At 47.9% G+C, this 26,632-nt stretch overlaps 1 protein-coding gene across 2 annotated transcripts in view; it reads left to right on the top strand.

Annotated features, from left to right (window-relative positions):
- Kcnip1 (potassium voltage-gated channel interacting protein 1) overlaps positions 1–26,632 on the top strand; it is a 379,146-nt gene that overhangs the window by 137,130 nt on the left and 215,384 nt on the right. The window contains exon 1 of one of the 2 annotated variants that reach the window (XM_004637032.2): positions 7,750–8,043. The exons of the other annotated variant lie outside the window; for it this stretch is intronic. Coding sequence (XP_004637089.1) covers positions 7,983–8,043 — 61 coding nt within the window. The 5' untranslated portion in view covers positions 7,750–7,982. Of the gene's footprint in view, positions 1–7,749; positions 8,044–26,632 lie in introns of those variants that run through there. 2 annotated transcript variants of the gene reach the window in all.

The raw sequence follows: 26,632 nt of genomic DNA, 5'->3' as shown, positions 1-26,632 counted from the left end.
GGGCCAGGTTGGGGCCCAGCAGGCCGCAGCAGAGGTGCACTCCTTGCTCATGGCTGGCATTATTACTGATCATCAGGTGCCGGGTCCCTGCTCCCTCCCTTCTAGGTCCTCCACCTATGGAGGCCCAGGAAGGATGGCACAGCCCTTCTGCATCCTTGCTGGCTGGTGGCTGGTGGGCAGGACTGCAGTACCTGCCGCTCAGGCCTCACAGCAGGACTCTGTGCATCCCCCCTCTGCATCCCTCCCTGAAGCTAACCACACCTGTGCACCCCCAGAGAATTTCTCCCTACCTAGAGAAACAGCTACAGGGCATTTGCAACGAGCAGCAAGAGAGTTTGGAGGTAGCCTCAGAGCAGGGGCTGTGGAATCAGACCATCTGAGTTCAAGGCCAGTCCCACTACTGCCTTGCTGTGTGACTTTGGGCAGATTGCTTAACTTTTCTGTGCCTTTCCTGTCACAAAAATAAAATGGTGGACAATGAAAGCACCTTCCTTATGGGGCGAATGGGTGATTAGGTGAGACCAGGCACGGATTAGCACCTAGAAAGAAGATGGTACAAGGAGGCTACATTGTTGGTGTAACTGTTACATAATCCAAGGAGTATGAATCCCAGAAGTAAGTACATGTGCCCAAGGAGATGATAAATCCATAGCTTGTGTACAAACTATGTAGGAGAAAGACAAGAAATTGTGACCCAGGGTCTGCCCCTTTGCCCTAACCCTTTTGGTCTCACCTGGCTGTGCGGTGATCACCCAAGCTGCCCTTCTCCTTCTCCTCCTCCATCCTGCCCAGTTCCTGACTCTTCCTCTCCTGCCTGGCCCTAGCTGGGCCCCAGCCCAGCTCCAACCTTGCTGTCTTCACCCTGACCCTTCCCTTCCTAACCTCGAGCCCCTGCTTTGCTGAGTTTCCAATTTCTCCGCAAGACTGGGAATTTCTGGCCAGAGCCTGGGCTGGTGTCCTTGCTGGCCCGAGGACAGAGGTCATTCTCGCAGCTTTTTGGGGTGACCGGGAGGGTACAGTGAGTTCTTTGCCCCTGCTCCTGTAGGCTGTGAGCTCTCTGTGGTAGTAAGCCCCACCCCAGCGAGCTGGAGGAAGCTTCCCCCAGTATGCCAGGCAGGAGCTTCGCTTTTAAAGCCCGCCCTGGATGAATGATGAAACCCCTTCTGTCATCTGTCCTCCTGAGGAGGGGGGCTTCTTCACTAGGTGTCCTTGCATGTGCTTGGGGTTGGGGGGAGCTGCAAATTCCGTGAAATCTACACAAATTACGAGGGTGTGCTTGTGCATGCGTGGTTATTGGGGATGGGGTGGGGACTCACAAGGGTCATCAGATGCTTTGAAGTTTGTTTGAACCATTAGAATCCACCCCTTCTCCTTTCCACCCATCCCCCTCACAGACCCAGGGAGCCATTTATCAATATTCATGAGGTGCTGGCACCCAGGGCTCAGGTCTCCAGGAATATCCTCCCCCCAGCTCCTCCCCAGCACTCCCAGCAGGCAGGATCTGGGTAACTCCGAGGGCTCTGCTGCCAGCGTCTTTGCTGCGTGGGTGGCTGCACTCGGTGTGAACTCATCCCAGCCCCCGGTGGAGACTGTGCCAGTGCTGGAGCGTGAAGGGAGATCCCTTGGGGCCATGCAACCATCAGGACACACAGAGAGAGCCTGCGTCCTGGCTTCCCAGAAGTCCCCTGCGGCCCGCATTACTTCTGCTCTCTGGAAGGATGTGATCAACCTCGACAGATGAGGCTGGGCTTGATGTTACAAGGACATGATCCAGGAAAGCCACCTCCTGAGCCCAAGTCCTCTACAACCGTCTCTCCTTCCTAGGGAGAAGGGGGAAAAGGTACAAGCAAAAAGGATGAAAGGGGAAGCTGATGAAAACAGTTAGTGTTTTTGAGCCAGGACTGTGTTCCAGCCTCCAGGGAGACTTCATGCCACACCCATTTGTCATCCCAATTACTGTCAACCTTATCCTGCTACAGATGCGGACATTGGTGGAATTGTTTGCTTTGTTTTCAAATATGCAAACTTAAAGCTCTGAGAGGTCAAATAGCTTGCTCAAGGTCACACACAAACCCAGGATTTGAAGACTGATTTCCCTGGCTTTGTGCCCTCATGTTTTTGTCTGCTGTGCCAACCTCTAAAGTTCTATGTGTATTTGTAGCATCACTTTGCAGTCTGTGCGGAGTTGTCCCACCTGGCGTCTCCAAGCACCCATCGAAAGCCCATCAGTTCCCCTCTTTCTTCCTAGTGTGAACTCTGTCACTAACAAGTTGATCCAGTAGACCTGGATTACTGGTTTCCTTAGGGCAGAGACTCTTGCGTCTTCTTGTGCATTGGGGCCTATGCATTTAAGACAGTGCCTGGCAGATGCTACTTAGTAAATATTCACTGAGAGAATGACAGTAACTAACTGAGCTCCAGGGCAAATGAAAATGCAAGTCATTTGCAGAGTACTTGACTTGGTCTTCCCCTCTCCTCTCACCAGCCCAAGGAGGGGCTGTGTGCAGGTTTCACAGGTGAGAAAGCTGACAGCTGGGGACACATTTAGTAAAAGAGGGGGCTTAAACCCACAGCTAGATGGTGACATGGTTTCCTGACCTGAATGGTCTGAGTGTGTATATTTGTAAAATGCTTTGGATGTGCAAGACCCGGCTGAGCTGTGGTGGGCAGGGATGGGGCAGAAAGCAGGAGGCGCCTTGGCCTTTGCTTTCTAAAAGCTCCCAGTCTATTTGAGGAGGCCAGACTTATGCATGCAGAACATTTGGGAAATGGTACAACACAGCAGTGAGCAGAGTGCTGAATTGCACATAATCAGGTGCCAACCACATTCCCTTCCTTAACTAATCTGAGTCTTTTAATACCAGATGGGGACCCTGAGAATAGATTTCCTATCAAACAGATGAAGAACAAACATGGAAACTATAGGGAAGGGCTGGGGCCTACTTCTGTCTATACCCTCTAGCATAGCGCACAACCTGGCCCATAGCCTCGGGAACAGCAGCAGCCCGTCCTCAGCAGTGGGCTACCCTATGTTCCAGACACCTGTTAGGGACCTACCAGCCATCATCTTAGCACCCCTCCCAGAAAGCTGTGAGGTGGGAGTGCATGCAGTGCGCAGAAGGTGAGCGTGGGGCTCTAAGCATATACTCAGCAGGACACATACTCATCGGATAGCAAAGGGGCAGAATTGAGGTTGGAGCTCAGCTCTAGCAGCAACCCCAGTCCACACTGAGACATCATATACTTGCATTTATGGTGGGAAGAACTAACATTGTCCATGAGGATGGGAAGAAGCATAGCTGAAGAAACAGTCGGGGGGAAGGAGGCAAGAGAGGAAGGAGGGAAGAGAGGAGGGACAACCACTTCTTTGTGTGTGCGGGGGAGAGGCGCAGGCTTGGTGTCTTTTCCTAGAAAGGCACTAATCCTATCAGATCAGAGCTGTACCCCGATGACCTCATTTAACCTGAATTACTTGCTTAGAGACTTTATCTCCAAATACAGCCACATTAGGACTTCAACATCAAATGGGGGGGGGCAACATGAAATTTCAAGCTATACAAAAGAGAATAATGGTGAACAGAGAGATCAGATCTGGAGGTATGGCCTATGCTAGCTCACCTTCTGTAGGAGACACTTCCAGATCCTCATCTCGGTCCAAGAAGCCAATGTTTGTAATCCCAAAGGTACGTTATTGGAATCCCATCAAGTTGATTCCAATCTACCACTTTCAGTGCAACCCCTGGCAAAAATAAAGATACTAAATTATATTTTCAATCATCGGGGAATCAAGGGGCTCTAAGTCGAGCCATGAAGATGGCTCTCCGGAACCAAGAGAGTGACCCAGGGCCTCACCTGGTTTTATTCAGTGGAAGAGTGGCTTGAGGAGGATTGACTGAGAATTGTGGGAAGTAGGAGACTACTATGAGCTGAGCTAGGTGGGTGGCCTACATTTACCTCTGCGATATGCACAGAGGATATGTAGAGAGAGTAATCTGCATTATATAGTATCTAATGTTTTGGTAAGTCTGTGCTTCAGCTTTGGTGTAGCCTTTCAAGCCCCAGGAAGTCATAGCCTCTGTCTTGAGGCTCGAGCCCAGCTGGCAGTGTGGAGCATTAGCTGTATTGTCCTGTCTCGACCCGGCTCACAGTGAAGAGCAGCAGGTATAGGTTTACCAGGGAAACACGCACGACACCTTCAAAGACCATCACCGGCACCTCAGCTAGACCAATAGACATTGCTTAAGGCCAATTAAAGGATAAACAGAAGTCCTAGCCAGCTCTGTACATAACAATATGAGCAAATAGGGTCAGGCTCAGTCAAAATGGAGACAGTCGCTCTTGTTTCAAGGAGAGCTGCTCAGGTGGTCCTCCACAACCTTCTAAAGCAAAGGGTCTGGTCTTTGGAGCTATGGCAGACTGGCGCTGGCAAGAACACTCTAGTGAGTTCACTGTGTCAAGGACAGTGGGAAAAGTGGCTTGTGTATCCAAGTCAGCTGGCAGAAGGCTTCCTGGGCACATCTACCCTATACTCCCTCTCTCCCTAACCCACACAGTTTCCTATTCCTTGCGACCAGTTCCCAGCTGGTAGTAAGTGGGTCCACTATCACCTCTGTTTGTCTTGTGACACCCTTGACTGTGTATTATTTAGACATATTCTTCATGATCCTCTCTTGGGTGGCATCTGCTGCACCACACAGTGCACATCTATTTATCTGCATATAACACCTACCTCCTAGGGTGTCATCAGGAATAAATGAACTATCATTCCACCTCTAGATATGTGTCAATAGTAGATGTTCTATCAATAGTTGTTGAATGAATGAATGAATCTTCACTTGGGAAAGTGTGTTTCTCTCAATAACAGGCAAAGCTGATCTGGTAATCATCAGATTTTACTTACTAACCAGGTCACTGAGCAAAGAGAATTGGTTTCTTCATTCAGCATAGATTGACCATCCCCCTGCTGAAGGTTCAGCAGACAGAATAGACTCGAACCAGCATTGACTCTGCCTCCAGGGGACTCAGGACAAAGAAAACCCAACTAGTAAGAACGCTTGTAGGAAAGGAAACAAGTGGCTTGCAGACCCCAAGAGGTCACTGATTTGGGATTATGAGGGATTCCTAAAGGAGATGGTATCTGAAGTCAGTGTTCAAAGAAGAGCAGCCAGTTGTCGGCTAGATAAAGGGATAAGAGAGGTGGGAAGAGCCTAGGTCAAAGACTCTCAGTGCTGAGTAGAGGGAGTAGATGTTCAAAGACCCTGAGGCAAGACCACATTCGGGGAAAAGTAAGGGGGGACTGCATATGTCCAAGGGATGGGGGCATTAGTGGGAGAACCTAAGTCACAAAAGGCCCAGCCATTTGGACTTTACATTGATGCCTATTCCCATTACTCAGCAGAAGCCAATCACCGAAACTTCCAGAGGCTCTTGGCCATGTTGATCTGTAAAACAGAGCGATTACCCTATACCCTGCCTCTCTAGAGAGTTGTGGGAAAGAGAAGGCTCTGGTTAACAGAGCCAGAATGGGAGATGGCGTGGTGCTCCTCCAGCAGTGTCCCCAAAGGCTGCAAAGACCTCTGTGGCTGGCATCGTGCTTTCCTCAGCAAAGATCCCTCCCCTTTCCTTCCGTGGTCCTCTGGTGACTCTGTGCCTCTGCTCCAGCCCTGGCTTGGCCTGCAGGAAGGGCTGGAAGGAGGGAGAGGTCAGTCCCTATGTCCTTCTCCACCATCCAGCATTCCAGGACTCCAGGGCTAGAGAAGCCCTGAAATGACAGGAAAGCTGAGGCTGTGAACTTGGTGGGACCCAAAGCGGGTCTCTCAGCTCTTCCCAACTCCCTCAAATGCACCACTCTGCAAATGAGAGTGTCCCCAGGAGGTGACAGAGCCTTGGGACCTGCGGTCTAACCTCACCTCCTAGCTGGATGACTCCAGGAAGATGTGTTACCCTAGGTGAGCTTCTGATTCCCTTCACACTGACCATCAGACCTGCACTGCCTAACTCATAGGGCTTTGGTAGGCATCACATGGAGTGTTACAGCTCCACTGCAGGAGGCAAAATGCAAATGGAAGGAACATATGTGGCTACACCTTCCCACTGCTCAAAATAAGACATGTGTTAGGATTTGAGAAAACCTATAGCCTAAAGTTCACCCTCCAGGGTCTCAGAGCCAAGTTAAAGGGCACCTACTGTGCTTCAGGGACAGCTAAAGGGCCAGAATCAGGACAAGTGGCTCCAGAGTCTCCTGTATCCCCAGGGTAAGACCATATCTTTGTGTTTGTGAGCCTGTGTGGATGGGACAACTGTGACCCCATTTTGCATGGTGCTTGCATCTGCATGCTTGTGTTGGTTACTGCCTCTTGGGGGAGCTCAGAGGTGTACCTGTGGGTGTATACTGGGCATTGGGCCTGTCTGTGTACCAAGGCAATGTCCATGTAGGCTCCGGGGGCTGTGCACATAGTCTGTGAATCTACGTGCAGGCGCATCTTTATGAGGCCATTCGTCGGGGCCGAAGTGAGTTGCCAACATAGTGTGTATCCCAGTGGCTATGAGGAAGCCACTGGGCAGAGGTGGCAAGCAGCCTAGGCCAAGTACTCTCAGTGCTGATCTAAAAGGGTCTGAGTCCCACCCTGACAGCTCATGCTTGCGGAAGAGGAGGTTCTTCATCAAGCTTCCAGGGCGAAATCTTGCCTCTCAGCATCCCAAAGAAGTGGAACCACAGGAGTAGAATCAGATCCAGGCTGTCAGCCAGAAGCCACCGCACAGAGGACACTACCCCTTAATTCAGTCCTTGGGCACTCTGGACCTGCCCCGCAGCTGCCTGTTGTCCTCTGCTGGCCAGGGAGAAAGCAAAGGACCTTAAGGGAAGGAGAGAGGAGGGAAAGATGAAAAGAGCAAATGCAGGTCCCTGAGCCCAGAGCCCCTTCCCCGCCAATTTCCATATGAGAAGGTGGGCCCTGCCAGCCCAGGGTTCTGCAGGCCCATGGGTCTGCGCAGAGCAGGAAAGGCACGCACGCCTTTCTTGTGGGATGTGTTCTCCTCCCTTCCTGGGTGGTACAAACTCTCCCACCCCGGGAATCCAGGCGGTGAGTTAATATGATTTCCTTTGAAATCAAATGAATTCACAAAGCAGCAGCACACGCACGCATGCACACGTACACACACACACACACACACACACACACACACGCATGCTTGCTTGCTCACACGCTTACACACGTCTCCCTGGGGGCAATCCCTTGCCCTCTGAACCGCACCCATCAGCTAGGTGCCCTGTCCCGTCTGTCTGCCCCGGAGCCCTCCCGACGTCCCTGGCCCCTTGGGGTGTGCAGAGTGCGGCTGGCAGGGCCGGGCAGGACGCCCCTAGAGCCCGCGCCCGCGCCCCGCCCCTCCGCGGAGCCCGCAGGCTGCGCCTCTGCCACTCCGACTCGAGCCCGGAGCGAGCGCAGGCAGACGGGCGTGCGGGCGGGGTGCCGCGGCTCCGCTCTGCTCCAGTCCCGGGCTCTGTTCATTCATGATTGGTACTCGGCCCCCCGAGACCCAGCCGGAGCGCAGGGTGCGGAGCGCAGCGTGCGGCAGTAGGTGGGGGCGGACCGCGGCTCCCGCACCGCGCCCGGCGCGGGCTTGGCAGCCTCGGCTGGGGAAGCGCGCCGACCCTGAGTCCAGCGGCAAGCAGGTTTCGGGGCTCGTTCCCGGCCCCTAGCTAGGGCGCTAGCCGGGCTGGGATCTCGCACTGGGGAGCGGTGGCGAAGGTTCGCCAGAGCGGCGGGCCCTGTGAGTCAGTGCATGTGCAGGGTTGAGGGAGGAAGCGAGGAGCCTCCCGGCGCCCCAGCCCCACGCTGAACACCAACCTGCAGGCAAGCAGCCGGTGCTCTTTGCTTCTCTTCCTCCTCCAATTCAGAGTGGACAGTCCATACTGATTTTTTTTCCAGGGGAGGGGAGGGGCAGGATCCGGGGTCCCAAGTCGCACCCAAGTCTTCGCTGCCATGGGGGCTGTCATGGGCACCTTTTCATCTCTGCAAACCAAACAAAGGCGACCCTCTAAAGGTAAGCACTTTCTTCCTTTTGTTCCCCCGGCTGGGTTTGGGGTGCTGAGTTACTGAACCGGGGTCCTCCATCTGCCTCCCTTAGTCCCGGCCCCCTCTCCATGAGGAGCCAGGACAGCTTCTTGTATCCAAAGCAGTGTGGAACCCTCGGGAAGGTTGGTGTGAACACCCAAAAGGGAGAGCCAGTGTGATTGCTGGTCCCAGGGCACCTGGACTGTATGGAGCACCAGGTGCAACCCCTACCCGGGTCCTAAATCTCTAGGACCAGCAGGAGGGAGGAGACGACTTCACAAGTGGGGATGGCTGGATCATCCGGATCCGGGTGCAAATGTTGGCATGCTCCTCCTGTTCCCGTGATGGCTGGTGTTGGTGTACCATAAGCAAGGATACATGCACACAGCCCTACTAGGCAGCCACGCCAGGTGTAGACCTGGGAGTCCTATCAGCTGGGAAAGGGTGCTCTGCCTTCTCACCCTCAAAACCTCTGCAAGCCAAAAGGAATCAGCTACTGCCGGGTAGTAAAACTCCCTGTGCTCATGTTGTGCTGGCTCAAGGAGTCAGTAGGAGCGAAGTCATCACAGGAAGTGCTAACAAGATCTAGGGACCTAGAGGAGCTGAGGGCACCATCCAAGGTGTGTGAGAGGGAGTTAACATGCACAGAACAACCTAATACCCTGGAGTCCTTCCTGCCTGGAGCCTGTTCTACAGCTGCTTTCTTCCAGCTGAGCTCTTCCGCACTTCACCACTGGGAAAGTTGTCAAATGGACCCATGTGAAGTTGGGCAAACATTTGGGGCCATGGTACATGATAGAGGCCTGCTTTCTAATCAGTGGTTACAAAGTTGTTTGTGGGTACAGAGACTAAAAGCAATTAGAAAAGGAATGATGATGGGGTTGGTTTCACTTAATTCACAAAAGCCATTGTCAATAGTATAAGGATTCTAAGTAACTGGACACACTCCTGTTCTGTCAGTGGAACCCAGATTTTGGTTACAGATAGGGGTTATAGCTTCCTACCACCTCTTGTAGAGGCTCAGAAATGTACTAAGGTGGGAGTGGACCCCAAGTACCTAATGAGTCTATTCGTAGGACCTGGGCTGTCTTACCTTAGTTGGGAAACAGAGTTCCTTGGGCAGAAGCTGTCCTTGAAAGCCACAGGATTAGGGATCCAGCTTCTGACCCAGTCCCCCAAAGCATTTGTCCAGCTGAACACTAAGGAAAAAGGTCTCTGGGCACAGATCCTAGGTGAGGCTGGGCTACCATTTACAGACCAGAACAGGAGAAACATCACCAGCCCATTTGCTAGCTGAATTCCACATCCTCCTGGCAAGGAAAGAACAAATTGCCCTTCTGCAAGTCCTGAGCTAAACAGCTCTGCAAGCCTCAGGGCCGGGCCCTGACATTTGAAGTGCCCTGCACACGCAGAATCTGGGGTGCTGCTTCGTTGGAGACAGCATTCTGCACCACATCCAGATCTCTTCCCTTTATCTGAGCACCATGAGGTTCCAAGGGCCAGGGAATGGAGCACACAGGAATCCCAGGAGTCTGTCTTAAATTTTTTTCAATGCTTGCTCAGTCCTTAAGAAGTAGATACGTGTCACAGGAAGATCTCAGGCTATAGAATCCAGTAGAGTCTGGCATGAATCTCAGTTGTATCATTCCTTCCCTATGTGACCTCAGGCAACTCCTCACCCCTTAAGCCTCAATTTTCATATCCATGTAATGGGTGAGATTGCTATATCCCACAGAGAAACAAGGCGTGTAGGGAGCAAAGGCCTTGCCTCATACACTGTGTTGGCTGTACCCACCACAGATGCAGAGGAGGCTATTGCAAGGATATGAGGAGCAAATGAAAGATGGACACAGAGCTCCTTGCATAGGGCCTGGGAGAAAGTAAAAGCTGTCCACCATTCCCTTCTCCTACCCAACACGTGTCAGTTTCTGCAGGATTCCCAGATGCCAAAGCTCATGGTTCTCTTTTCCAGGATCCTGAGAAAGAGAAAAGGGGTACCAACATTCAGTGTGCCACTACCCCGTGTCTAGAACAGTGCTGGTTATTTTATGCACACAGTCTCATTTGATCCTTCAGTGTTTAGGGTTCCTAGTAGGTCAGGGCCATTTGTGGGCCACAAGACAAGCTACCTGGGTCCTGATGCTCTGCCCTTCCTGATCGGGTCCCTAGACGTTGCCTGGAACTCTCCAGGAATCAGCTCACCCCACAGTATTTGCCCCCAATCAGAGTCTTGCCCGGTGAAACGCTAACCATCCTGAGACCCTTCCGAGGGAGACAGCTTGGAAACATGGACGGAGCCTTGGCAGGGGGATCACATCCCAGCTGAGTGAGCTGAGTGTCTTGCTTTCTGTGTAATGATGAAGTTGCATTAGACATTTTCTCAGGTTCCACTTGGTTCTCAAATTCTAAGATTCTTACTGTCACCGTTCTCACCAGAGTGGCTGCTGTGCTCTCTGAGATGTCAGGCTCAGATCTAATTAGATGCAGTCAGAAGAGAGTGGTTGGGATTTTTCAACTCAGAAATCAGTCACCCTGCTGGGTTCAAATCCAAGCTCTACTGCTTACTAGCAGTATGACTAAGCCTTGTTTTCCTCAAAACTGGGACAGTAGTAGTTACTGTCTTAAAATAGCTGTTGTGTTGTGTGCATTCCAGAGACTAGGCAAGGTAAATGCTTAGCCCAGCTTCTGCTACATCAATGGTCAGTAAATTTTAGGAACTACTGTGCATGGCTGCATGGTTTGGAGCTTCCGAATATCCAGAGTAAGGCCATCCTGGAAGTATACAGTGCCTTTGAAATTGTTATCGGCTGATTTTTGGAAATTTCTTGTAGTCCTGCCAAAATGACCAGGATGACAAACTCAGGTACTGAGAGGCTGATCTCTTCCAATAGCCCCCCACTGACCTGAACCTTCTAGCTAGTCCTGAAAATGTCACAGTCTCCTTAACTAAAATCCTGCATGCTTTGAAAGCACAGCAACACACATGTCTTTAAAATAGGACAAAAATTCCACATGATTAGTGCTGCAAAGAGAATGTACTTAGGCCAAGCGGGGTGCTCAGGGAGAGCTCCCTGAAGGCAGCAGAAATCCGAAGTAATTTCAGAGCTCTGCCACTGAATAAAAGCATTGAAATTCACTTTCTGTATTTCTTTTTGGGATCTTTTTGTGCATTTAATTAAAAATTGGGGAAGCTGTGCTTTGGGGACTCAGCCTCTGCATTCCAGTCCAGGAGGAAATTTCTGGCTCCAATAGTCTTGCATGTGTGTCATATCAAGGATGAGGTTTCTGGGCTTAAATGGCAGTTAAGGTGCTGAACCTAAAGGTTCAGCCGTAGGGCATGTGGAAAGCGAGAATTTAGGAAAAACTTTGCCAGACTAGGCCCATCCCAACAGAGATTTGCTGGGGGCTGTTGCCTAGGGGGGACAATCCCATGTTGCCTAGGGGGCTGGCATGTAACTCTTCCATGAACTATTGCAAGCATTCAGAACTTTGAGAAAAGGTCAAGTACATCTCTGGAATGGCTCATTGAGCAGGGGACTCAACAGAATCCCACAGCTGTTACTGATGCTTCTTCTAGGGCCAGTTGGCAAGACAGAGACAAACATGGGAGTGATCTCCTGCTTCCTAATTCAGTGAGCCCCTTGGAGAACTTGTAAGGGACTATACCTGGGGAGCCCAGGCTTGGATATTATTGATAAGAGACTCGCAAGAGACAGAGAGTCACAGAGAAGCAGTGGGCCTGCCGTCACACAGTCTTGCATTCACAGCAGTTTTCTAACTTTCACTTAGAAACGCCTATTTCTTTATTTATAGAAGGGTAATACTAGGTGATAGGCATGCTTGTGCCTTGAGCTTTACCCATCTCTGCATATTTGCCCATATTTTAATTTTGCAACACCCTTACCCCTCCACACATGCATACACCCTTAGCTCTTTCTCACCATTGAAAATTCTACCCATATTCTTAAGACCTCCCTCAGCTGTGTCCATATTCAGGAAGTCTTCTCCAAGCCCCAGAGAGAAGTGACTTCTCCCATCTGAATTCCTAAATTCTTCTAATGTGTATGTTCTCATGATTAAAAAGTCATGCAATCCATAAAGATACTGGCTCCCCTTCCCTATTTCAGTAAACTTGTCTGACCTCTCATAGTTCCCAGCTTGGTTCATGGCACATAGTAGGTGCTCAATAAATATTGTCTGGGGAAATTTTAAATAATGAAATATTTGGCTACTGTCCACTATTTCCTAGAACTGCAGAGCCTGCAGGAAAAGTTAACTTTCTGCTAGAATTTCAGTTACCAGTTCTCTGCCTGGAATGAATTCTGTTATTTGCTCTGTTGACTTTGAATTGGTTTTATCCATGAAATGTACTGCATCTCTTTACCATTTAGCAGGAAAGTGCTGAGAACAGTGTTCCTACTCCCAGCCCCTGATAGTCACAAAAGTATGAGGAGCCCGCACCATACCCAAAACGAGGCACGGTTCCAGTCCCTTGATTCTAGAAGAAGCTCAGGGGAGCTGAACATGAACAAAAAGAGGGAGACGGAAAAGACTAGAAAGTACAGATAAAGAGACTTACTGCCTAAAAGCAGTGGAGTTTTCCTGTCTAGTCCCTAGAAAAGATGAGAGCAGGCTTACTATTTTTATTTTATGTTTTGGTCTACCTGGAAGAGATTGGCTTAGTAAATGTTTGTAAATGTGAAAGCGAGTAAACAAGTGTGTAACTTAACAAATGAGTGAAAGGATGGTGGGGACGAGTGTGAGAACCAATAAATAAGCCAGCAAAGGAGTGCACAAATGAATGATCAGGTGAATGACTGAATAAGTGAATGTATCCACGAATGAATGAGGGAATGATGAAGTGTAAGAAAAGCTGTAATGAACTCATTTTTAGAGAGACCACTGATATCCTGTCCATATCTCAATAAGCCCCTCTCTTTGTCCCCTTTCTGGAATCACAAAGTGGGTGACCATTAAAGGAAAGCAGCTTCTTTTGGCTCACAGTTCTGGCCCAGGCCGAGGGCCCATACCTGGCAAAGGCCATCTCACTGATAGAGTCTTGAAGTAAAGCAAGATGTCATGTAGTGGTGAGAGAGTCAAGAAGTGTGTGTGTGTGTGTATGTGTGTGTGTGTGTGTGTGTGTGTGTGTGTCCCCTCTGGTCTCTTCTTATAAAGTGACCAATGTTCAATCACAAGAAACCCACCCTGATAACCTTACATAATTCTGGTCACGTCCCAGAATCCCCACCTCTACACACATGGAATGAATTAAGTTTCTACCCTCTCAGTGCCCTATGATGGGATTAAACTCCAACAAGAGTTTTAAAGGGGATGAGCTTCATCGAACTATAGCAATTCCACCATGAAATTTGGACAGTATGAAGGGTGCTGGAAACCATGCTCAGCCAATAATTCACAGCAAACTTGTAGTGCTTTCTAGAAAGTTGAAATATTTAAATTCAGTCAAGAAGAGTCCTGGTAAATTATTTTAGAAAAGGAGGGAAATCAATAGGTCTGTAGATCTTTGGAAAAAGTAGGGGGAAGAGATGGTTTCTCTCAGTTTTCCCTCTGCAGTTAAAAGAAAGAGAATAATTCATGAACCTTGCTTCTCAGGTTCATCTTTACCTTGTCTGGGTGAGCTCAGACCTCTGTGTCGCTCTGCCCATTCACTGTTCACCTAACCAATCACATAAGCAGCATGGCTTCCTTGATGTCATTTCCTCCCAAAAGGAAAGGCTTCCAGCTTCTTCACCCTCCTTCTCCCTTTCTCTCATTCACCTGGTGAACTCCTACGTGTCCTCCAAGGCCGTATTCAGTGCCTTCCTTTTAGGAAGTCCTCCTCTGCTCCTGCAGAGAAACATGTCTCTTCCCTCTCTATTCCCCCACTGCTGTTGCTATTTGGCTTTGTCACAACACTGAAAATACCATGAGGTCGTCATTAGGGGCTTATGCACTTATCTCTCTGACTAGAACTCAGGGGCTGATTCTTATTGCAGGACCTCTATCAAGCCTGACGCTGGGCCCAGACTTGATGGATGCTGGCTTTATGAAGAAAAGGATGGGTGGGCAGGAGCATGCCTCCTTGATGGCACTGAGGAGGGCGGGAATGTGGCAAGACTGATGAGAAATCCAGGTCTGCTGCTGGGCAAAAGTGCTGCAAAATTTTGCATAATGGCCCTGGTGTGGATGCTTCCATTCATCAAGCAGGGAAGGAGCACTAGTGGGAGGGAAAGGGAGAAAGACTAGGGATCCCCAGGGGCTTCGTGGAAACAAGTTTCCAAGTGTCACCTTCCTCCACGTAGCATTTTAAGTAGGTCACTTTCTGGAAGTCTTAGGCATTTGGGTTGGTGTGCACGTCCCTTGTCCTAGCAGTAGGAGTGCCATTTAGGATTAGTTCTTATTCCAGGACAAATAAAAGCCCCATCCTTGCAGCAGAGGGATGAAGGAATCACACTCGTATCAGGGAGCTGGGCGTAGGAGCACAGAGCATAGGACCACTGAGTAAAAGTGAAAATGATTCTGGAATTGAGCTGTCCTCTGGTATGTCATAGCCCAAACTTTCTGAACCTCAGTTTCTCCATCTGACAAATGTGCTGAGAATGGAATGAGTACAGTTCTTCTTATGAGGGAAGATGATTTTTAGCAGTTTGAGGGTAATTCTGGATAGTGGCTTTCCCATGGTTTTTTTCCCCAGCTTAAGCCAGTCTCCTCCTCCTTTGTCACTCCATCTATAGGATGACTGTGACTTTGCCTCTTTGTGCTCTGATTCCATTGCTCAGAGATCCAGAGCCATCATATCCACAGCGAGCATATCCATATCCTGGGCCTTTTCTCTGGTGACAGATATAGGAAGTTGTCAACTTTAGATGCTAGAAGAAATTCCCAGCAGTGAGATTTCAAAATGTGGATCTAAAACATAAAGAAGTAGAGATGTGTTGTGCACATGTGCTAACTCTGTGCAATGAATGTTACCATTGTGGGCTGTAGACACGTACTAATAAAGATTAAAAATTAAAAAAAAAAAAGCTAAAATTGGTTCACCCTCCTCTTAGCACCGGGTGCTTTACTCTGACCTCTCCCATGTTATTCTGTTAAGCTCAGTCCCAGAGGACACACTACTTACTTTTCACTTTGCAGATAAGGAAACTGAGGCTCTAGGAAGGGCAGTGCTTTGCTCAGAGCAAGGAGTTTGAGGACAGCATAGCCTATGCTGACCAATCCAGATCCTGAGCTTCTCACCCCACCAGCCTTCTCTCCTCCTGGCTCCCCTTTGGGGGCTTGAGGGGCCTGTCAGTAGAAAAAACAGTGAGAGCAGTTACACGGATGTTGGGGAGAAGGCATTAAAGGAGTGCAAACACCTCATTAGCCACACAGAGCCACCAAGCTTCCTGCAGGCCCCAAGCAAAACACTCCTAACCCATCTCACACCACCCTTGGATCTGTTTCCATTTCATCTGACACTGTAAAAGCTTGAACATGAAATGATTTGGGGGCAGAAGGCCAATTATCAAATTCATTAATAGGATTAAACATCTCTCCTCTGCTCTAATCATTTCTGTGAACTAAATTTTTCTCCCTTTGTTCCAACCATCACAGCCTGTCAGTGAAAGATGGAGCATTTAAATATCTCCAAGGATGCTAGAATCTCCAGCCATCAGCACCAGACCCTAGCATGAGGGTTTTCACAGGCCCAGAAGGGCTAGGAGGGCTCCATTGGTTTCTGAATGTTGATCAACACAAAGGAAACAAATGCATGAGCTTGTTGTATATCTTCAAGAACACGGCTACGTCCACATTAGTTTCCTGTCGATCCTTCACCACACGTTGGCCCAAGTGGCCCGTATTAACCATTACCCACAAGCATGTATACAGCAATTAAAAACACGCATTCTTGATAAGACAGACTTGAATTCAAATCCTGTCTCTTGTGTGACCTTGGCCAGGTCTCCTCACTGCCCGTGTACACTTCCATCTCCACATAATCTAGCAAATTAGGATATGGGCAGTAATTCTCTCCAAGGTTGTATAAGGATTAAAAATGTGTGGAAGACATGGTGGTCAGCACACAGCAAGAATGCAGTGAAAGTAAGCCATTCCTCTCTACTTCTGTGCTTCTCAATGCATGGTCCACAGACCTGCAGCCTCAGCTCCCACCTGGGTGCGTGTGAGAAAGCATGCACAGAACCGCAGGCACCTACCAGACCCATCAAACTGCAGTCTGTATTTATCAAGATCTCCTGTGGTTCATGCACCAATGAAGTTTGAGAAGCACTGGCCTGGAACACATATTATACATTACATTGTATACAATTACATAGAAGCTGGAAGGGATTTGTGAGGCCTTCTGATTCAATCTTTTTATGATTACAAGAAAATCAGAGTCCAGAGAAAGTGAGTGGGATGCTTAGAGTCACAAGCTTGAGCTTTGGTCTCATATCCCCAGGCTTCCCCAGCCCTGTTTGTCATCGGATAAATTATTGTAAGGTCATACTCCCTCAAATTAGCATTTTTGCAGTTGAACTTTTCTTTCTTTCAGTGAAACAGAGGCACAGGAATTAGACACGCTATGGCAAGCAGAAACAACGAGATGACGCCCAGAAATTGAAGGCACGTTTATTTACGTTGACAGGCACTGATCAGGGTCTTTCCCGAAATATCAAGCTCTGATCTGTGGTGGTATGGGGCTTATATGGGACAAGCAGGCAGGAAGTACATAGGCAGAGTGACTTGTCACAGTGCCCCTGCCTTTCTAAGAGACAGAAGCAACTGAGAATGGACCAGGAACTGTTAGTTGGGCAACTGGGGATCTGAAGTACAGTGGCTGGGAAGGGCCATTTTTGGTTATATTTCCTCCTCTTTAAGTTTCCTTGGCAAATTTTGCTGGGAATTTTTTTTTTTTAACTTGGAATCAAACTCAGGAACTTGTGCTTGCCAGGCAGGCAGTGTGCCACTGAGCTGTATCCCTGGCCTTTGGCTGGGCATGTTACATGCAATCTTTTGAGACAGGCCCAACTAGCAGCACGTACATTAGGGTTGTCAGCAATCTAAGCCAAGGTGCCTGATACTATCTTATTACAGTTTTTTCCCTAAGTTGCTTTTTAGGAAGAAATGTAATTTAGGCCTGTCCGTTCTGTAACATTACTCTTTCAAGCTAGTGAGGGAGTTACTCTGATCTACGAGAGTGTCCACTGTGCCTTGGATGCTCGTCAAATCTTGGTCAAGTGTTTGATTGATTGTACTATTTTCTTGGGGCAACCATCCATAAACCATAGCTAGCAAGGGGTAGAGAAGCAAGGATTGGGTTAAGCAGCCTGAAAAGACAAAAATCAAGGGGAATAAGATGGAGCAGTCCTGTGAGTGATGTCCTCAGGCTTCAGCTGTGCATGGACTGTTGAGCCTCCAGAGGGACCAGAACAGGCTTTGGTGATTTCCCATCTCTTCAAAGTGAGCTGTCTGGTAAACTCTCCAAGGGGTCCAAGGCTGGATTTCTGAAACTTTAAGAGCTGTTAATATAGTGTATGCAGGAGTACCTATTAGGTAATATGGTGAATGTGGGAGTATCTGTTAGGTGGTCTTCTAGCTAAATTTTTATGGAGCTGGTTACCAGCTGCTGTTGTATAACATTTCTAGAGCTTGTTGTCTGTATGCTGTATGTAGTCTTTATTTGGTTATCTCTGGTGCAAATGCATGCCTGTTTTCCCTGCCAATGGTCCAGGTTAGGCTATATCTAGAGATGAGTTTTCATAGCAGAACCCTATAAATGTTTGTTGTCTTTTCAATGTGGGTAGGGAATGGGAGGTTGGAGCTCATGACACAGACACTGAAGCCTGAGCTGGCTTCAGGGATTGTGGGTGCCAGCACGGTGGCTTGAGCTTGCAGACCATACGATGGGACAGCCTGGTAGCTGAAGTTGATGTTTCCATGAAGATCCCTGCAAGGGGCTTAGGCCTCTGGATCTAATTATTTTGCATTGGTGGCTGGTTTTCAAATAGCAGGAAGAAGTAGTAGAAGGAGAGCTTTAGCCAAAATAGCTTTGTCCAAGGTGACCACAGCATATTTAGCCTGTCAGACTCTATTCCTAACAGAGCTAACAGTCCATCTGTAAGCGCCTTGTACTCAGCATCTGTCAGGGGGTTATTTTTCAGTCATTGTCGGGAGAGCCCAGATCCATAGCAGAACTGAGTGGGCCACAGTTATTCAGAAGGTCCAGTACAGCATGTGGCACCAGATAGGTGTTGAGCTAAGGTGAGCTTGTCATCTTTCTTGATCAGAAGGACAGTGGCTGCTAGACCATGGAGGGAAAGGAGATAGGCAGCCCTTAGTGACCAGACCCAAATATTTGCACAGGTAGCAGTTGTGCTCCCAGGGGCTGACAGTCTGGGTAAGCATCATTGTTTTTGTGAACTCAAGGATTCAGATTTTACGGAAGTCAGTAGCTCTAAGAATATTGTGAAGTTTTTTATGACCAGTTTCTACCAGATATTATAGTAGAGCTTTTGTGCCTTTCCAGCAGGCAGCTTGGGTGTCATTCATCAAGGGGCCAGTAATCTTCTCCAAAAAGGGTAAACATGTTCTGGGAGCCTCTCAGAGGTTGAGTCCAAGTCAGTTAACCTTGGAGCCCAGAACTGGGGTCTTTGTGGAGAGGGTTTGGCTGACAGGTGCCAACCAAAGGCAGAGGCGTTCTTTAGGTCCAGGCAGGTGGGCCAGCAGGCTGTGGGTGGCAGAAGCCTGAGGTAACATACGCAGAGGGCAACCATGGCAGCATTGGCAGCTTGGAGATCTTGCACTGGCTTCACAGGCAGGAGAAGTGTATTTTTTGCCGGAGCTTTTCTGAAAACAAGGGGAGAGTTCCCAAACCCTTGTAGCAACTAACGGTCCAGAAAGGGTGCATGGGATGGGAACCACAGAACACAAGGTGATGGCTGTGCTGTTGATGGTGCAGGGATTTTGCTGAGGGTGATTAACAGTTTGATAAACTGATGTGTGGCTGGATCTCTGTTTGTGCTTCTTGTGACATCTGACAGTAACCAGAGTCAAGGTAAGGTGTCCTGATTGATGGCCAGGTCCAGAGGCAAGTCTGCAGTTTGTACCTCTGGGAGGAGAGTTTTCAGGACTTCAGGACTGCAGTTATCAGTCTCAAGCTGATCGTCTTCCTCTTGGAGAACAGTTGGAGTGCAGGACTAAATGCAGAGGCTTCTAACCTGAAGAGGACATCTCTTCCTAGGAGTGACCTGGGGACTGGCTTACACATGAGATGTGCTCCCAGGCTACAAGTTTCTGCCTGGAAGAAGGGGAAAGAGGAAAGAATCTTATAGGATGGTACTATACCCTGAAGGATGGTGCAACAGACAAGGGCGGTGCCCCTCAGAGAGAGAACATCTGCTGGCCTGGCTGCTCCCCTCATGGGAAGTTAGGCACAACTGAGCTAAGGAGGGTGCAGAGCTGTCACTACAGGACCACAGGTGTGGGCACAAGCAGCCACCATGACTAGAGCTTCACAGGCTCGGTGCACAGACAGAGCAGCTTACTGCTCATATCGTCCGCTCCACTCATTCACCCACCCACTTACTCACATTCACACAGCAGACACTCAGAGGTTAAACATTCCAACCCCCTTCCCCCAAGGGTGGTGCTGACTAATGGAAGTTGATCCAGTTTCCTTCTGCTCAAGCTGAGCATGAATGATAGACTAACTTGGGTGCCTTCAGGGGTCTTACTGAAATCAGAAGTCAGGGAGACAGACAGACAGACAGACTGACTGACTGACTGACTGACTGACTGACTGAGTCCTCCTCCGTTTGGGGTCTGGTAGGAGCCTCTCAAGTAGGGAGCCAGGAATCCTTCTCTAGACCTCCATGGGACTTAAGAAATCTTGAGGGTGCACCTTCCCATCAGGACCTGGAGAGGCCCTTTCTTACTCCATTTGTGCGGGCCCTGACCAGTGACCAAAGAGGTCAGCACAGTTAGTCTTTCTGGCTGAGGCACCGGATGCAGCAGCAAACAGAACCACCAAAATGACACTCAGGATTTGGAGGCCCATTTATTTATGTTAATGGGCACTGCTCAGAATCATTCCCAAAATATGATGCCCTGATCTCTGGTGGCTTCGGGTTTACAGGGGATAAGCAAGCAGGAAGTGCAGAGGCAGAATGGCTCGTCATAGTGACCATCTATTCCTTTTCTTTTTCTTTTTTTTTTTTTTTTGCAGAACCAGGGATTGAACTCAGGCTCTTGCACTTACCAGTCAAGCACCTATCCTACTGAGCTATCTCCCTGGCCCCAATGATCAGCTATTTATAAGAGACCACAAGCAACCTAAACTGGACCAGGAACTGTTGCTTGGGTAGCTAAAAAGCAAGTTTATTGGCTAAGGGGGCCATTTTCTGTTACAGAGCTACCCATTAAGTTTAATTTACTAATTTTAAATGTCATTCTAACCAAGAGAGAAACTGAATGTTGATTCTGCCCACCATCACTTTAGCTGTACTCCCAAGCTCTCTGGCAGGGAAGCTAGATATGATGAGGAGACGTTTGTATCTTCATGTAAGTTGCTTTTAAACCAAGGTCAGGACTGCAACTAGAGAATTCCTTGTGCAACAGCAAGCGTTAATAATGTTTAGAATCCTAGAAGAGGCTGGCAGCCTGGGTTTCTGTTCAATGTCTTTGAAGCCAGAAAACTTAACAAAAGTTAGAGAGAATCTAACTAGATAAAGGAAGAGCCTAAAGCAAGAAACTCAGATGTGTTTTGCAGGGAGGCTAGTATGACCTCTGCTATATGTGTGTGGGTGAAGCGGAGCTGATCTCCTTTCATCTGTATAGTAGTGTGTGGTTGTTACATTTGTATTCTCGCTTTACAGAATGGGGGAGGGCTTGTACTGGGAGGTCCTTGATTGGAGCAAGTACTGGAAGCTGCCTGATTCTGAAGCACCTCCTTATGGCTGCCCGCTTGCAGTACACAGGCACATGCAGGCCAAGCAAGCCTTTGAGCTCAGGCAAGAGATGGTCAATTGCTGCTAGCTGCTGAGCCCTAGAAATGAAAAGTGACAGCTACCAGCCCTGTCTTGGCCTTGTCATCATCTCACCCAGGCCCCACTCCAGGTGACGAGGGCTCTGGGGAGGCTGCAGCTCCAGGTGCCTTGGCGGGTGCGGGGTGGGGGTGCATTTGCATCCCTGCAACTGAGGCTGCATCTCCCTTCCACTGCTGGGATTCACCCATGGCCCACTCCCAGACGTTCCTGTTGCGCACCTGCCCGTGCCTCAAGAGAGTTGCTCCCGCCCACCACCTGAGTGAGGGCCAGCCAGGAGCTCTTCTTTTCCTTTCCACACAGCTGGCACTGGCTTGGGTTAGGACTGAACCCTAAGAGCCCTGATGCTAAAATGATCGGGTCTCCGCTCTCCCTGCTAATGGCTGTTTAGATAATTCCAGACAGAAGCAGTAGGTCTAAGGAAGTTTATTTTTAAAAAATTTCCCAGGATGACTACTTTGGTGACATTTTTGAAGCATAATATGCTTTCAAAACATGTTTTTCCCCACTTTGTTGTGCTCTGAGCATCTCTTGAATGTTCCCGTTTGGTATTAGAGTTGTAACTAGACAGAAAAAAATATAATAATGTGTGCTGGACACCTGCTGTGTTCCAGGGCTGCCCAGAGTGTTGACAAAATAACAGTGACAAAAATAATATTTAAATAGCCCTTACAGTAATAATAGGAATCAGAAAAGTGACCTTTGTGTAACACATTGTACCAAGTATTATTCTAAGTGCTTTTGATACATTAAATTACTTTGATCCTTACAACAAGCTTCTGAGGTAGGTACTGTGGGTTTTTTCGAGTAACAAATGAAGTCTTACACCTCAATAAGTAGGTGCTGATCTCCCCATTTTCTAGATGAGAAAACTGATGTTCCCGAAGGAGTGGCTTGCTGAGATCCCCTAGACGGCTGTTGGCTCCACAGCCCTTGCCTTTTCCCTCCAGGAACTTCCACCTGTCTGATAACTAGTGCGTAGCAAATCTTCAGAACCCCAGCCATGTGTCAGATGCTTTATCCACTTGCTGTAGTCAAGCCCTAGACTAGACCCCAATGGAATAAATGCTATTACTAGACACTTTCTGACAAGGAAGCGGGACAATAAAAGGTGTAAGTCAATATCATTGGCCCTACACGTCTGCAGGTTCCACATCCACAGATCCAGCCAGCCACAAATGGAAATTATATTGAAATAAAAATTCTAGAGGGTTCTACAAAGCAAAGCTTAAGTTTGTCACATACAGAGTGCTATGCTGTATCCATGCACATGAAGGGATGTGTAAGCATTTTATTAGGCAGTAGAAGTAATTTACAAAAGATTTAAAGTATAAAGGAGGATGCCTATAGGTTATGTGAAAATGCTGCCTCATTTTATATGAGGGATTTGAGCATCCCCAGGTGTTAGTATCACAGAGAATCCTGGAGCCAGTGCCCGGCAGACTTGAAGAGATGACTGTGTTGCTTCTCATAGGAGGCTGAACCAGGACCTCAGCCAGATTGTCTGCACTGAGCCTGGGCTCTTAGCTACACTATCCAGTGGACCATGTAACACCAGGATAGCAGAGAAGCTGGGTAAGGGAGGAACTGAATGTGTGGGGATCGGAACTGGGTCCCTTTACCCCATCCATGGGTCCTAAATACTCCCCTGTCATTGTTCAAATCCACACTTGCTCCCTCTCCCTGATCTTCCAGGACCCTTACTGTCTGTCCCCTGAGTCAGCCATTGGTTACCTTCTGCAATCATTCCCTGTCAACAGACTTGACTCTCCAACACAAGCACTTTGTTCTTAAAACTTGGACTTTTCTTTCTGTCTTTCTGGGCTCTTGTAAGGAAGTCAGCATTGTTCTGGACACTTCACTGGTACACAGTGCCTTAAATTGATATCTCATAGAGGTGAACAGGCTTTGGAATTCCCTCTGTGGAATTCCTGGAGCAAAAAAGCTTGGGCATGGAGAACCCAGCATATACACAAGGTATGAATGTTGGGGGTGTCACTTAGTATAAGCCGTGCTGTGTTAGAGGCTGTTCCATGTCAACTTAGAGTTGATGGAGAGAAAAAAGCATGACATTTTGGGTGGAACAACTGAAGGCCAGTCATAGCTCATCTTTTATGAGCTATATGGGTTGAATGAATTGTTTAATGCTTCTCAGCATATTTCTTTCTTCATCTATTAAACAATAGCACTTCTGGCACTGATTCACTGGCATGGCATGAGGATTGAGACAGCGTGTCCACCACCCTGCACCCTGTTCTCCTCTAATTTTAACTGAACAGAGGAACCATGGGGGAGAAAGGCACCTATTGCCAGGTGCTTCTGGAGTACCCATGCTTCCCTCTTCAGTGACCTTGCTGTGCGACAGGAATGAGAGGCATGTCCTAGCTCTGGAGGCATTCTTCTTGGAAGTCAGTCTCAGTGCAACCCTGAGAAAGATTGCAAAAGTGCATCCAAGTCCAGGACCAGTGTCTCCTCCGCCCACCCTCTAGTTGAAGCAAGTTAGAGTCTCTTGTACATCCTCCATCCACCAAGTACAGAAAAGAAAACAGGCTGCTCAGTGAGATGATGCTGTGATAAGCGCGGGATGAATGAACAATGTTGTAAGTCAAAAATGTGCTGAACCTTCCTACCCTACGAGCATCTTCCTTTACGGACACAGTACGCTTCAGAGGACAGCTGCCTCCCCATGTGACCGAGGTGAAACTGAGAGCTCACTGCCACTGTCCAGCATCTTGAAGGAGGATTATTCTGCATATCACTAGCTCAAGCACAGATCTAATTTCAAAACTCAAAGTATGAATATGCATCACTCTCATACTGTCACAAAATCAAAAGATTATTAATTTGAATCATTGTAAAATTAGGGACCATCTACAATCACATGCCATTATTACAGGTTTCTCATGGCTTTGGATATGTGGCACATAGTAAGAGCTTAATAAGTGGCAGCAGCTATTAATAATGCTCTCAGGGGGCCGGGGAGATGGCTTGGGGCCGGGGAGATGGCTCAGTAGGATAAGCGCTTGACTGGCAAATGCAAGGATCTGAGTTCAATCCCCGGTTCTGACAAAAAAAAAAAAAAAAAGAGAGAGAGAGAGAAATAATGCTATCAGTTGTTATTTCCATCACTAGTGGAGAGATTTGGATAGTACGTGGTGAATAATGCTAGACTATAGATGCTACGTCTCTCTTTGGTGGAAAAACATATGACTGAGTTTCACCTGAGATTTCCTGATCCGGGCATTCTGAGTCTGAGTAGTCATCTGAATGGATAACATGTTGGTGGGTTTTTAAGAAAGATGAGGATGAACTGTAGGTATTTGGATCTATGTGCTGTTCTGCTGAGTAAGGAATAATACTTGGAGACTAAGTAACCTTGGGTTTAAATCTCAGACTTTCTTTTCCTTGCCCATGTGGCCCTAAGTAACTACTTCCGCCAGACCTCAGCGTTTTTGTGTGTCCACTGAAGCTAGTAATACTGACCATATGACTCCCCAGGAAGGCCATGGGAAAATGAGGTGCAAATGGAGTAGGGTAAGTTTTGTCTCCCAGGCAGCTCAGGATGTGAGGTAATGGGAAGACCAAAGTGCTTCCGGGATTAGAGCTGCCTGCGGTCTGTGTCTGTCTCTGATCTATTGTTCCTCTCAAATCCTGGAACAGTGTTAACAAAGGAAGCAAGCAAGGGAAGGTGAAGGAAGAGTAGGAAAGGAAATGTAAACATGCGTGGTGCAAGTAGCCAACTCCCTCCCCAGTAAAAGCACTCAAGCCAAGGAGAATTCATGTTGCCATTGTCCTTGTTGTGATCATACTTGTTAAAAGATGTGGAAGGGGATCCATGGAGAAAGCAGAGACATGTGGGTGAGAGCATAAAGGGATGAAGCCAGGCTGGACTTCTTCCGGCTTACAGACCCCCACATGCAATCTGCAGAGGATAGAAACTGAGGCAGGCTGTCCTCTATGCTTCAGATCCCACCCAAGGATTCTGTGTCAAGCAGGAGTTGCTCTTTAAAGGGAAGTTAACAGGTATGTGGTGTGTGTGTGTGTGTGTGTGTGTGTGTGCGCGTGCGCGCAGAGGGAGGCTACTTTGTACATAGTATCAGACACTGTGCTGGACACTTCTGCCCCAAGTGCCTCATTTAATCATCACATCACCCTCCAAGGTTTCCAAGGCAAAAACTGTTGTTATCTCTATTTTAGAGGTAAGAAAATGCAAGCTCAGAAGACACATGAGAGCATACCTTGGAGATGCAGGGACCATGCTGGAACCCAGATCTGCCTTCCCGTTAGGTCTCAGAGGTTCTAAGTCTACTACCTAGCATCAGCTCCATTTGATATTTGGGGAAATCGAAGTGTGTGAAAGCCATTAGCTACAGGCGCACAGCAAACTTGAAACAATGGGAGACCGAATCTCAGTTTTGACTGGCTGCTCCCTGTCTCCTTCCACATCACTGGAACTGACAAGACGAGAATCTTCCATTTCTTCTCCTTCCCTTCATCCCCTGCTTGGCTGACTTCCAGTAATCGGGGAGCAATAATCCAACTCAAGAGATAGATAAAAGCTGTAAAAAGCTCCAACTCAAAGCCATTTTTATGTTTACATTACCTCCACCCGGGATGCCTGGGAGACAAACACTCTTTCCCTTCCTGATCATTGCTCTGCTGTGTCGGGAGACAGTGTAAGATCAGTGTAAGGCTGCAAAGCACTGCCCGTCCCAGTCCTGATTTTGGGGGGGTGGTATATATAATGGAGATATGTGTACATATAATGGAAGTAAGTACAAGTTTAAAATCCGGGCAGTGCTCTACTACAGCCTGGCTCTGTCTTTCTTGAGCTGTGTGGCCTTGAATAAATCATCCTACTCTCTCTGGGCCTCAGATCCTTCATTAAATATAGAGATATTGATTCACTCCTAGGTTGCAGCGAATATTCATTGAACAGGTATATGCAGATTGCTTTGGTAGTATGACTTTTTTTTGTGGTACTGGGGATTGAATTTAGGACCTTGTGCTTGCCAGGCAAGTGCTTATTCTACTGAGCTATCTCCCAAGCCAGTATGACTACTTTAACAATATTAATTCTGCCAATCCATGAGTATTGGTGATCTTTACATCTTCCAGTGTCTTCAAGTATTTTTATTCTGTCTTCATATACTTTTTTTTCATTTTTAAAAAATAATTTTATTGAGGAACAAATAGCAATGAGACAGTTTCAAAACCGATTAATAGCACAGTTTCAATAATTAATACACTGCATATTGTTATCTTAGTGGTTATTCATTGTACAAGTTGCAGACATGATATCCTGTCCACAAACACTATTAGCACAAATCTCTCTATTCATTGAATTAAGATAGTGCAGTTGTATATCTACATTTCATTTTTTCCCCATTTTTATTTTATTTTTTTATTTTATTTTTTTTCCAAAGTTTTATTGATAAACAGCAATGAGACAGTTTCAAATCAAATAGGAAGTACAGTTTCAACAAATAATACACTGCATATATTCTTCTTAGTGGTTAATTGCTGTACAAGATGCGGACTTGTGATCCTATT

This window comes from Octodon degus, unplaced genomic scaffold (genome assembly GCF_000260255.1).
Source record: "Octodon degus isolate 3935 unplaced genomic scaffold, OctDeg1.0 scaffold00085, whole genome shotgun sequence".
Taxonomy (NCBI): domain Eukaryota; kingdom Metazoa; phylum Chordata; class Mammalia; order Rodentia; family Octodontidae; genus Octodon; species Octodon degus.
Note: the sequence above shows the minus strand (reverse complement) of the source record. Positions and strands in the feature narration are given on the sequence as shown.